This window comes from Brassica oleracea, chromosome C4 (genome assembly GCF_000695525.1).
Source record: "Brassica oleracea var. oleracea cultivar TO1000 chromosome C4, BOL, whole genome shotgun sequence".
In the NCBI taxonomy this organism is placed as follows: domain Eukaryota; kingdom Viridiplantae; phylum Streptophyta; class Magnoliopsida; order Brassicales; family Brassicaceae; genus Brassica; species Brassica oleracea.
This window is the reverse complement of record NC_027751.1, coordinates 8082644-8095472: the sequence shown is the minus strand read 5'-3', so window position 1 is coordinate 8095472 and position 12829 is coordinate 8082644. Positions and strand designations below refer to the sequence as shown.

The following is a 12829-nucleotide window of genomic DNA, read 5'->3' as shown; positions in this document are numbered from 1 at the left end:
CCCCCCTAGAGGTATTGTGTTTGTATTCTGTCTCTGTTCTGCTCCCACCATGTCTTAGCATGCACTTCCCCAAACCGTTCTCGACTACAAACGGAAAGAGAACGGTTACTTGGTGATCAAGTTACTAAATAAGATAGATTAGTTTACCTGAATCTGACACGGCGTAACTCTCTGGTTCCATCAGGTAACTGTCTGATGGTAATGTGAACCCCAGGCTCGTCTTCTTCGACCCACTCTGCTTGCATTTCACTAGCGTTACTGATAGAAGGTGGGTCGTCCCTAGATGAGGTGGTGATTCTTGCTGCGTCCATTGGTGGTCCGTAAAAGTGATGTGGGATGCTGCTTCCTCCTGGAGGTCGGTAGTTGTGTCTTGGAGTCCAGTCTCTGCTTTCTCTTGCTGATTCTATTCTTGTATAAGTTGAATCTCTCTGTGACTGAAAGAATAAACAAACACAAGTAGAAGTTGAGATTACTCATTAACAATGAATGTAATCTAGAGAATGCTGATTTTACCTGATCTTCAGATCTACCAGGGGTTTGAAGGGCTTGCCGATTAAATCTCTGAACATTGTAAAGCTCAACTATTCTGTCGTAGTTCTCACCCCACCACCTCTGAGCCTGCCACTTGTCAAATACCTCCCGGCTTCAACAATGACACAAGTAATGCCTTAGCTTCAATCTCATGTCATGAAGTGAAATATCTAAATCACTAGTGACACATAAAACTAACTAAACCGGCTTGTACCTGTCCATCTTAGCGGTTAAGCAAAGAGCCTAGCTCTTAAAAGAATACACTAGTCACAAGTTCTGCTTTGCAAAACTCAATAGACTTTTTGAGTGAAGAGAATGGCTTTCATATACCTGAAACGTATCCGTTTAAGATCATTTCCTCCACTGGGAAGTGAGACGAATGTAATGTGAACACCAGGCTCTACTTGAGCCATCCACTCCTTCGGCTCATCATCTTCTAGCACCACATCACAAGACTGAGCAGATATGGATTCGCGTTCACCGCCATACATTGATGTAAACCTTGAGTCTGCCCGTCCTCCTTGATTATGGGAAGAGCTTGTAAAGTCCCAAGCAGGAGTAGAACTTGTGCTTCCACCACCCATATAAGGGTATGGAACACTATCTGATGCAGCGTCGAAATCCGGATACTTTCTCAGCTCTCTCCTCAAGTTGCTGCTTGAGGAGCCAGATGGTGGCTTGGATTGTTTAGAAGCACCAGAGAATTTTGACGCCATATCTTTAATCTGCATAGCATTCATACCCAAGAAGTTAAGTAAAATCCTAAACATATAACATAGTACCAGGACCACCGCATTGAATATTTTTGGACAGAACATGTAATAAACAGTCAATAAAGTCTTCTGCCATGAAAAAAATGCGTCAAGAAGATATATTTTTTCTTTATGCCAACTAAGGAAAAAAAGGAGTCTACTATAATCATTAATAAAAAGAGCATCAATAAAGCTAGGAGATCTGATAATAATTTGAAACATATAATATAGTTCATCTTGTCTTCTCCATGAATAGAAACATAATCATAACACTCTCTGTTTATTTTTCTTTTCTTTGTGTTCTTTTGATTTATACTATATAGTTGCCCCACCACAAATTATTTCTTTTTTCTCATGTCTAGATAAGAATCCACTAGAGATTGTTTGTTATAGGAAAGTATATAGATCAATCTTCAATAACAAGCAAAAATCATGTTATAACTAGGCGTGACTTCATTAACCTTTTTCAAAATCAATTTTGATAAAAACATCATCCACACAAATCGTCAGCCGTAATCCTTGAATGCATAGTTCTGAGATTTTACTAGATTTATTTTAATTATTGTACTAATTGTTGCTTCCTTTTATGTCAAGTCACATATAGATGAGAAAAAACACTGACACAACCTATTAAAGAGAGTTGTGTAAGAGGTTCCAGGGGGGAAGTGATGTAGCATCAGCATAAGATCTTGTCTAAAGATCCTCTATTTTGTCTGTAACCTGCAGCCTTAACAACAGTAACACATCTAACTATCTTGTGAACTCAAAACTCTATACTTTTGTACTTGATAGTAGCCTAATTTGAACTGTTTAACATTTTAAAAGAAAAAGGATTTTCAGACACTTTATTTGTTTACTACAATTGTTAAACAGTTTTAAGGACCAAAGCAATTAGAAAAAAAAGCAGCAAAGATAAAGTGATAAAAGAGGGCATAAGAATAGATCTTGAGAAAGATAAAGAGAGAAAGACCTGTGTAGTTAGGCTTTTAACGGCTTCTTTAGTGTTGGGAGTGGTGCTCCCACGCGCTCCATCTTCATCCTCGTCGTCTCTGTCTGATGTTTTTGTACAGTTTATGCAAGTAAACATCTTTGCACTCTTCTTTATGCGCTCTGCCTTTTAAGCCCTACAAACCATGTAAACAGAGTGTTAGAAAACATAACAATTTGAACCAATGCTCATCAAATAAGAGTAGTGCTTAATTAATTCATCAAATAGCAAAAAGTTGGTGAAAACATAGGTTACATGAACACAGAGAAGAGAATATATTGTTTAAAGATTTCTACTCGACACAATGAGTTGAGAAATTTTTGTTTTTTCATGTTGTTTAAACCCACAAAGATTAAGAAATCATAATATTGATTTTTTTTTCAAGAAATCAAGGAAAGTAGAGACGGATACAAGTTATATTATTTAAAAAATCAAGCAGTGAAGATTCATAATTAGGGGCAATAATCTTGATAAAGACAAAAGTGTTCAAAGATTAACTTAGGGATCAGAGAGGAGAGGGACCCTAGAGAAAAAAATAAAGTATTTTCAAAGGGTTGTCCAAAGAACCTGGTAGATCCAAACTATAGTCTTTCTAGAATAATAAAAATATTTTGAAATGTGAACATGATAGAGACAAGCATTGGTATCAGAAAAAAAAAAGAAAATAATGTTTATATTTTCTTTAGAAAGTGGTCTAAATAGAGAGGCTAAAACTGAGTGTGTAAATGCTTTGTTGTGCAGCAATACCAAGTAAAGACCACATTCCCTTGTATATTCTCTTTTTATTTCTCTTGCGAGGTGCGAGCCGAAGTTTCTGACATTTAAATAAACAATTTCTGGTATGAAAATTTAAATAAATATGTTTATAGAAATATATAATTCTATAAGTAGTAAGAAAAAAAAACAAAGTTAATATCTCCTGATCCCCTCGTGTCCATCATCTAAAACTGAAAGAGACAGAGACCCACGAATTTATTTACGTGACTGCAACAAAATGGAATCTTTTAACAGTCACATGTCTGAGAAAACGAAATAGCTAAAACCAAGAAGATGATAGGACCAATCTAATGCATGTCAAGAAAAAAATGAATAGAAGTGTCACGAATTACAAATAAAGGTTATAGTAGTAGCTACCTTTTGTATCGATGTCTGCAGGTTAAGCGTGTTTATCTGAAACTTACTTGAGGATTTGCTTTTATAATGATGCTATTGAGCTCTGTTCCTATAAATAGCCCATCAAAGGCAACAGAGATTTTAGCAGCGTTACAGGCAGTGAGTAGTAAATGCGGGAGCAAAAGGACGACGTAATTGATTATGATGATTGATGAATGTCTTTATTTTTTATTGTAGGTTAAAAAAAAATCGACAAGTTTTCCTTTATTTCTGTCGAGTAAAAAAGCAAAAGTAAAGTATGAATAGTAGTCAATACCAATGAAACTTTTGAATGACGAATTTTAACTCTAGTGGTATGGTATTTTTCCAGGAAACTCTGGTTTTTCGATTACAATGGAGGAAAGGTGGACTAAGTTTAAGGTAATTGATCCGCTGTTAATGCAGGAGAGTAAACAAAAACAATGGAATGTAAAGAAAAGAAAACCAAGACTCAAAATCAGTGAATTAAGATATAATAACAAAGGAGAATGCAAGTTTTATATGGTGAAGCAGAGTAAACCGAACACATACCTCAGCTCGGTTTAGCGATGAGCAAGAATGGGAGAAGAAATCACAGACTGAACTTAACCATTGCACCGGATCACTCCATCTTCTTGGAGCAAAATAAAAAAAAAAATCTGAAAATATTTTGTCACTCTCTTGAAGCAAAGTTACTCTGAATAAAAAAATATCAAGATGGAGAAAGAGAGCAGCAATATTCTCTTCTTGGAGAGGACCTTTAAATAGTAGAATAAACCCAAAATAAATATTCCGGGGGCAGGAATCCGGGTAAGCGGGTTACCCGGGAACTGGTACGGAGCTCAGGGTTTTGTTTTAAAGGACGGAGAGACAGAGAGAAGACGGGCCGTGGGTCATTTATATAAGTGGAAAAAAATAGGTACTTGACGGCGTTTAAGTGATTTCGCCGTGAGTTGACGGAGATACCTTTTGAGTAGTAACGATGAAATTTGGTCTCGAGAAGAGACGGCAGCGAGGGCCCATGGTGTTTTGCCGGTGACGGGGAAAAGAGAGAGAAAGAGGATCTCTTACGTGACCAGGAAGTAGGTTACGTGGCTATTTATAATTGGTTGATGTTGGTTCAAACGGGTCGGGTTACGTTTCGCACGAATCATAAGACTTTGACAGGCCCAGGGAACGGTCGCATCACATTGGTCTTTTTCGTTCGTCTCTACATTCAATTTTTTCTCGTGTATTTTTTTACTTTATTTTATTAAAGCTAATTTAAAACGATTGTATCATTAAATAGATTTTAAAGGTTACAAAAAAATGAAAATTTAAAGTAAAATTAACTACTTTTCTGCATCAGAAATTAGGTAAGACAAACATCTTTAGTGACACATTACCAAATAGAGTAGTTTTATTTCAAACATAAAATAAACAATTAGATGTTCATGAAATAGTATAACTCTTTTCTGGACTAACATTATCAATTTTATTTCAAATTTGCTTCAGTGAAACTACCACTCAACTGGTGAAATCTCTCTACAGTTTCAAAGTTAATATTCGAAACAAATTATTTTTAACCGGTGAAAACATAGTTTATAATGACAGAATAGTCAGTTTTCGCGTTTCATGGAAAAGATTGAACGATGTAAGAACTTTTTCTCTCAGTTAACAATTCAACATAACACAACAATATACAAATTTTTTTTTTTTTTTTTTTTTTTTTTTTGATAATCCAGGGGTTCTCCACTTACGTGGATCATTCTCCTGGGCCCGGTTAGACAACGGTCTCCTGGGCCAGGATTTTACCTGGGCTGGGGACAAGGCCCAACACCCAGTACCGCATTTGATGACAGGATGGGTAGTTCCCCTCCGTCTGGCGTCGAACCCGGAAGCATGACAATTGCCTCCCAAGGTCCTTACCAAACGAGCTACCTCATCCCGTCAGCAATAGACAAACTTATACAAGATGTTTGAAGTTCTCATTCTAATGTACAATATGTTGGTCATGTAACACCAATTTGGATTTATGAATTGTTGAGTAGTTCAAAATAGTTTAGTTACTGTTGAAATAAAAGCTACCATTCAAACACACAAACCAAATAGACTAGAATTGACTAAAATTTAAATATCACTGTTTAAGTATAAAGCAATTAAAACTTGGTATATTTTAATAAGTTGGACGACTAAATAAGATATTTGTTGGAATAAAATAGAGACAAATTATATAGGTGAAAAAAAAAACTGTTTTCTCTGTGTCGAAGCCTAAAACATGATTATACATTGACTAAGAGAACCAGAAGATAGTAACTGTTTTACAGTAGTAAAAGGCCGTAAAAAAATAAATAAAAACTCTCGTAAGTATACTTGTGACCCAAGAAACTGAGTAGTAGATTCTTCTGCTTCTTGGAGTCTGTCTCTTGTGGGTTGGTCACAGCATCAGACAGGAGGATGATCTTCTTCTGGTGTCTGTGGAGGAACTGGTTTCCAACCAGGTTTCTCGTCCCAGTACATATCGTAGTAAATATGTCCCGGAGTCTTGTTCTCCTCACAACACCATATCCCCACATATCTCTTCACCCGTCTTCTGAATCTCTCTTCTCTCCCCTGCACACAAACCACAGATTATCTCAGATCAGATTCTACATGTCTGAATATTTCACAGTTCAAAGAACTACTTGCCTTGTCTGAGAATCCGGTGAAAGCATCTTCAATTGAAGAGAACTTGATCACTTTGACATCGTTGAATGAAGAGAAAATCGCCTTGAACTGAGTGTGACCCCAAAAAACAAAGCAATGAGGCTAAAGCCAACCATATCAATAGACAGCTAAACAAATCTTTAGTTACCGTATCTTCATTGCTCCGTTTTGGGAACTTAAGAAATCCAGAGGGGGTTGTGATATTCGTTGCCTCGCATCCTTCTTTTCCTTCTTGACAAAGCTGAACATCAAGCCATGAGTCTTTAACCTGTAACAATAATGTCATTCCTTAGATTTTATTTATGTAATGATTGATTAGTAAAACAACAATACATAGGAAGGCTTATGCTACCTGTTTTGGCAATGCTGGGTTATCTAGGAAAGAGTATTCTCTGATACCAATCCCAGGGCCAAACTCATCTTCAGGTAGCTCCTTTAGCATGATATTGACCTGTAAATGAAATCCTTCAAGAGTGTTATGAGGCAGTTTCAGAGAAAGAACCAGAAGGTATATTGGCATGCTTACCTCAAAGACATGATCAAGAGGGCAGATGAATGGTTGCCGGGTCATAGATCCAACAAGAGTACCGGGATGTCCAAACCAAAGCCTATCTAACCTGCACCATATTGGTGGCATCACCTGAAAAACATTGTAGAAAGACCAACCAGATATACATAAGAACCAAGCGATATCACCATTAAATATGCACATAAGCTGTTAACTAGACTTACCAGTGTACGATTAAGTAGAGACGCAATGGCTAGAGCTGATCTGATCTGCTTCATCTGCCAAAGTGAACCAAAGGAAGATGTATAATTAGAAGGTTGCCAAGTTAACATATAGCTCCCAGGGACGATGTTAGGTTAGTAGATGCATACTTGGTGGTTAACAAGGGTAAAGTGTGATTCAATGGTATGCTTCCTGTCTAGTAACAAGCTCTTTGGAATAGATGGTTTGAACGAAATGAAACCTCCTGCGTTGAGTTAGAGTTTACAACATTGATTAATGTTCAAGCATGTTTGAAAATATGATTTTATTTTACCTGGAGCGTCGTAATATTCTGGTGGGTCAAAGAAAACCATCCCCTCTCTAAGCCTGTGACGTTTTCCTTCAGTACCTGCATACTGGAACGTTGTATGCAACGCATATGGTTCTAGCCTAAGCTGTTGGTACATAGCCTACAACAGAAACGAGAAATAACTATAAAAGTGTCCATACAAAAGAAGAAGATAAAAAACCTACCAAAACAAGAACTTGCATGTAGAGAAAGGTGTACCTGAACAAAGTAAGTGTGACCACTGCAAAATATGCTAGCCGGCAAAATCCCAACCTTGAGATTCCCATCATAAGCATAGAAAAGGCCACTGTCACCGTCCACAGATGGACCAAGCTGTTTCCTCACAATCTCATTGAAACCATTTTGATCCCAAACCTTATCATCTGCTAAGAGCATTTCTTTCCATTCCTTTGCCAACTTTTTGGCTGATTCTGTTGGACGCCAATGGAATATTCCTATGTTGTAGGCAGCACCAACTTTCAAAATCCCAAGAAAAAGAAGGAACAGTTAGTAGCCGTGTGAGCAGATTAGAGAGCAATGCATGTCTCTACCTAAGATCTTACCTTGTTGCCATATATCCAAACTGTCATCTACCACTGTAGGTACAACTTGGTCGCTTGATGTCAAAACATCAGCTTCCGGGTACCGAGCCAAATAAGGGAGAGGGTTCTGTCACATAAGTAATTATCAGAAGATAGTCTATCAAGGTCCAAGGAAGTATTGATTGTGTCTTGAATCAGTACCTTGAGCCACACCATGTCAGTGTCACACATTAGAAGCTCGTAACCAAAGGGCAAGACAGAGTCTATGAGAATAACTTTCTCTCTTCCCATTTTGTGAAATGTAGGGGAGCCCCAACCAACATCCACTGTGCTCATATGGCTTCCCATGTCAAACACCGGAACGCCTTTCCAGTACAAAGCCTCTAATAACTTTGTATCCATCGCACCTATAAATAATCCCCACATAACATAAAGTTACTAACTTAGTGAAAATTGACAATAACACATAGGTAAGTAAAAAAAAAAAAACTCACCAACTAGAAGATTGGAGATATCTAAATCAGTCAAGTGTTTAACCCAAGTCAAGATGAAATCCATAAAAGCATAGTTCCCAAAGGTGACTATTATCACATTGTCCTTCACCCTTTCCCCAAACAACTCTTTCGTCAGCTTAAAGGATTCAAGAGGTGGCATCTTCTTGTCTCGAGGAGGAGACACCCAAATCTTACCCAGTGATTTGCCTTGAGCTTCCTCTGGAGATGGCAGTGGCAGTTCCCGTGGTGGTGGTGGTACAACTGGTGTCTGAAACGTTGCATTTTCTTGCGGAGATTGGCGGATTCTTCCAGCAGCTACAAATAAAAACTCATTAATACATTGTACATAATGAACCAAAAAGAAGAAAACTTTTACCAAATGAACATTCAAATATAAAAAAAAAAAAAAAAAAAAAAAAAAAAACTTTAAGCTTGATGCTGCTGCTTAGTGAGATAGATGGTATGCTCAACCAAGCTTGTCTAGCCTGATACCATATGAACATTCAAATGGCCAAACACTAGACTTAAAAGAAAAAAAGATAGAAACTTTAGCATGATAGTAAATGCAGATCCAAGTACAGTATTGATCATATACAAAAGCTGCCATGAGCATCTCACCAAAAGTGATCAAAAGTCAAAAACGAACATTGAGATTAAAAGTCAACGGTGAGCTCGAATCACAATCAGAAGAACCAATGGATTAGAGAACCTAACCTCAATAAATCTAACCTAGGCATCAATTATCAACCTAACAATCGAACCCATAACAAAAAGTTTTCAACTTTAAACCGAGTTCGAAGCAGATTAGATCATTTGCCAGCAGAGTACATGGATAGAGAGGGAGAAAAGAGAGGTTACTGGAGAGAGGAGGAGAAGAGAGCCAGGAGGTGGAGCCGTTGGTGGGAGAGTAAATGGCGGAGAAGACGTAGAAGGAAGAGACGAGGACGCCGATGATCACCGTCGCGTAGATCGTCACGAACAGAGGCTTCGAATTCGTCGCCTCGCGTAACCCACTTCGCCAACCCTCCACCATTCTCAATCAATCTGCTCTTCTTTTCTCAATTCTCCATTACAGAAAGCTTTATTCGTTTTTTTTGGGTTTTGTCTTCTTCTTCTTCTTCGATCGATTTGATCGTTTGGTAGGCTGGTCAACTTTGTTTTCGTTGTTTTCTCTTCTTCAGCTTTGCTCAGAATCAAATTGTATTACTGTTGAAAATTATTAATCTGTTTGTTTAATATTAAACTTGATTGAGCCCCCACAAGTAATGCAACATAGTGGACATGTTGTGTATAAATGGATAAATTATAATGAATATAGCTAATAATATTTATTCTTTAACTAACAAAATTGGTTCTTCAAAGAAACAAATACATAAATTTTAAAAGTAATTTAGGATTAATAAACATAATAGTAAAACGAAATCTACCTAAATATTAGAATATACATTATCTTTTTGCAATCTTTGAAGTTAAAAGTGTAGGAGGATGTATCACGTGAGTTTGTGATGACTTCTTATGGTTTCAGAAAGAGATAATTGGGAAAATTCATTCAGTGGAATTCAAAACTATAATTAGGATACAGTAAATAAGTTGACAAAAAAAACTAAGTAAATAAAAATCGCCAAGCGAGAACAATCAGGCTTCAGAGTGTATGGGCCAGCATCTACCTTGGTTGACTTACAGCCCATTTGGTAAGATTAGGTTATTACTCAAGCCTAACAGTATGTAATCCTGTTTATACTTTCCCATATCTGTGATTCTGTACAAGATCATGGCCCTTCAATAAAGATTATATTAAGTAATGGAACTTTCTATTTTGAGAAAAATGACTCTTTCCTGAAGTTCGCAGTTCAATTTTGAAGGATAATCACAAAATGATTATTCAGAGATGTGTTCTTAAATCTTTAGAGTCATTGAAAGAATAGTGCGTGTGCCAAATAGGATAAGACTGGCCTCAGAACTATAGTATAAAATCTGATATGTAAGCTTCATCGGACGTTCCCTTCCCGCTTCGGAACCGGAATCGGAATCGGAACCTTGTGGAATCTCGCTTCCAAAACGCTTCTAAAATATTGTTTTTAAAATATTGTTTTTAAAAACTCCGTTTTGGAATCACGCTTCTGTTTTTTAAAAAAATGCAATATATATCATAAAATATAAAACCATAGTTTTTAATCTGTACTAAATAAAAAAATAATAGTAATGAATATGGAGTTAGAAATATACAAATATTAAAACTAATATTATAAATTATCTTTATGCATTGAGATTTTTTATTAAAGATATAACACATATTGAAATATATTGTGTCAATTATTTATGAAGTATTGAAAATAATTAATATAGTATGTTTTTTTGTAAACTTAATTTATGTGTATTTTTACAGTTTTAACATAAAATCATTTCAAAATTATTATAAATGAATAAATGCTTTATTTCAAATTTAAATCATATAATTTTTAGTCGTAATTTTTTTAAAAAATCTTATATATATTTATATGGATATACGCTTCCAACACGTATCCGCTTCCTAATATTTTAAAAAATCTCGCTTCTGCGCTTCTTTACGCTTCCGCTTCCACGTATCCGCTTCCGCTTCCATGTAACATAGCTCTCAGCAGATAACCATGTACATGCGGTTGTATTGATGATCATTTATCTACACAAATATATTCACATAAAAATCTACAAAAAAATATGTACATAATGTTTTATTATAATTTCCTAATTCGATCATGTGTACATCTAGATATATGCTTCATAGATCCATCAAAATAGGTAATCATATTCAGACTGACACTAATCATCACATTTCAATGGGTTGAACCAAAAAAAAATCAGGAACATTGAAACTTTTTTACACAATATATATATCCACTATAATTTATTTACAAAAGGATGTTCATCGCATTAGAATCATGTTTCTATAAACAGATGGCAAAAGAGAACATGGATTTCATTACATGGGAAGATTATGTCTCCAGCTTCTAAAGATTTTGGACTAATGAATGCAACAACCTTATTCTCTACTCCCTGCAAAGTACACCACAAAAATACATATAACAAATTTTGTTTTTCACTTTCAAATATAGTAACAACATAGACAGGAAAAATTTTTATATGGAAACAAAGGTTAAAATACTTTTATAAACAAGAAAAGCTCTTCAAATTTGTTGGATTATTCTTATATCCATCCCAGCGACCCAGCCTATGGAGCTTTTCTTTGTCTTATGAGATTTAGAAGATTTAGCTTTACTGGTGTACACTCGAGGTTTGTGGCAATAACTTGGCCAAATACAAGGTTGCCAGTGAAGATTCTCTCTCTATTGCTGCTGATGGTTATATCAATGTTACATTTACGTATTTAATATCACGAGAAGAAGTGAAAAAAAAAGTTACATAAACTTTTGGATGAATAGTTTATATTCATTTAGTTTAAAATAAACATAAAAATTTGGTTGCATATTTACATTTTTAGTTAGTTTACTGAATTGTTAGTTTTTTTCTAACGTCTGACTGCGCCGCCGTCCTATGAGATTCATGTTCGATGGTATGCTATGCACCATGCTGAAGATTTTTTGAAATTTTTTTTCTCCGTAATCTGCATAATTTGGATTTTTTTTTGGGTTTGAACTTCAAACCTATTGGTGTATAATCATTAACGAATCTTAGTCAAAACGTTGGACCAAGAGGCCTTCCAAAATGTAAAAGTGCTTTTATAACTAAAAGTGTCTAAAAAAAATTACGCATGAATATTTTTTGTGCGTAAAGAACATTATACTATTACATAGTTGGCACCAACTTGTTAATAACCAAAGTAAAAATATATAAATATAAATATGTTTTCCAGAATATAATAATATTTGATATTCATATTTGGAATATTATATTAACACAATTGTTTTGCTGTTAATTAAACTATTACATAGTTGGCACCAACTTGTTAATAACCTAGTACAAATTCCATTTATGTATCATATCATTATGTCCTTTGCCAAATCGAACTTCAAAGAAAAAAGCGTGATGTGCAACGTCCACCTCGATCCACGATAGTAATCTAAAATATCTTCTTTTTTCAACCCTAGATTATATTTCCAGTTCATTGTATTGAACAGAAGGTACCAAATGGTATACTAACAAGTTGGAATTTTAAACATTAAGGAACAAAATGATTGAATCGCATTATAACTCAATTATAAAATATAATCAATGAAACCAGAAACTTGTAAATTAAATAAACTAAAAGTATAGTTGTAAAAAGCTGAACAACAATTTTAGTAAAAAAAAAAGCTGAACAACAAAAATTTACTATTAGAACAAACAAAGTTTTTATAATCTAACTATAGAAAATGAAAATATGAATTCTTATTTTTACGTTTTACTGCAAATGTTATGTATTTGGCAGAATTACTTCTTCTTCTTTTTTTTTTGAAAATGTGAATATGCCGTCTATCATTTATGTATTTTTACTTTTCCTCAAGAATTAGCTTGATATTAGCTTGATAGTGAAATATTGTGTATGTGCCCCAGTTCGATTTGATCCTAGATCCACCTCGGGTTCAGCTACTAGCGTTATATCAATTATATTTTTATATGCTTGTTGAATAACCATGATATTTATTTCTTTTGGTGAAAAAGATGATATTTA

The 12829-nt window shown here is 35.2% G+C and overlaps 2 protein-coding genes across 6 annotated transcripts; both read right to left on the bottom strand.

The window, feature by feature from the left end:
* Window positions 1-5: 5 nt before the first annotated feature.
* LOC106340200 (protein Brevis radix-like 1) lies at window positions 6-4248 on the bottom strand. Of its 5 annotated transcripts, XM_013779074.1 has the most exons (8): window positions 3955-4248; window positions 3406-3493; window positions 3019-3085; window positions 2254-2407; window positions 862-1256; window positions 514-643; window positions 148-434; window positions 6-84 (listed from the first exon to the last, which is right to left on the bottom strand). In XM_013779074.1, exons 4-8 carry the CDS (start codon window positions 2368-2370, stop codon window positions 6-8), a joined length of 1008 nt encoding a protein of 335 aa, XP_013634528.1. In that variant the 5' UTR covers window positions 2371-2407; window positions 3019-3085; window positions 3406-3493; window positions 3955-4248. The 5 variants fall into 5 exon arrangements, with proteins under 5 accessions (XP_013634528.1, XP_013634526.1, XP_013634530.1 ...); XM_013779072.1 differs by lacking the exon at window positions 3019-3085; XM_013779076.1 differs by lacking the exon at window positions 3019-3085 and having other exon boundaries at window positions 3453-3493.
* A 1354-nt stretch (window positions 4249-5602) lies between these two features.
* On the bottom strand, window positions 5603-9414 carry LOC106343029. Its single transcript, XM_013782133.1, has 13 exons — window positions 9040-9414; window positions 8182-8496; window positions 7889-8094; window positions 7709-7814; window positions 7365-7621; window positions 7131-7266; window positions 6967-7061; window positions 6820-6873; window positions 6614-6727; window positions 6440-6538; window positions 6236-6355; window positions 6070-6156; window positions 5603-5994 (listed from the first exon to the last, which is right to left on the bottom strand). Exons 1-13 carry the CDS (start codon window positions 9212-9214, stop codon window positions 5827-5829), a joined length of 1932 nt encoding a protein of 643 aa, XP_013637587.1. The 5' UTR covers window positions 9215-9414; the 3' UTR covers window positions 5603-5826.
* Between the last annotated feature and the right edge of the window lie 3415 nt (window positions 9415-12829).

Coding starts and splice junctions, on each gene's coding strand:
- LOC106340200 (XM_013779074.1), bottom strand. CDS start 2,370: ATGTTTACTTGCATAAACTGTACAAAAACATCAGACAGAGACGACGAG. Junction 644..861: donor CTTAAACGGATACGTTTCAG/GTATATGAAAGC, acceptor TCATTGTTGAAG/CCGGGAGGTATTTGACAAGT. Junction 435..513: donor CTGGTAGATCTGAAGATCAG/GTAAAATCAGCA, acceptor TTATTCTTTCAG/TCACAGAGAGATTCAACTTA.
- LOC106343029 (XM_013782133.1), bottom strand. CDS start 9,214: ATGGTGGAGGGTTGGCGAAGTGGGTTACGCGAGGCGACGAATTCGAAG. Junction 8,497..9,039: donor CTCTTCTCCTCCTCTCTCCA/GTAACCTCTCTT, acceptor TTTTATTTGTAG/CTGCTGGAAGAATCCGCCAA. Junction 5,995..6,069: donor TCACCGGATTCTCAGACAAG/GCAAGTAGTTCT, acceptor GTTTGTGTGCAG/GGGAGAGAAGAGAGATTCAG.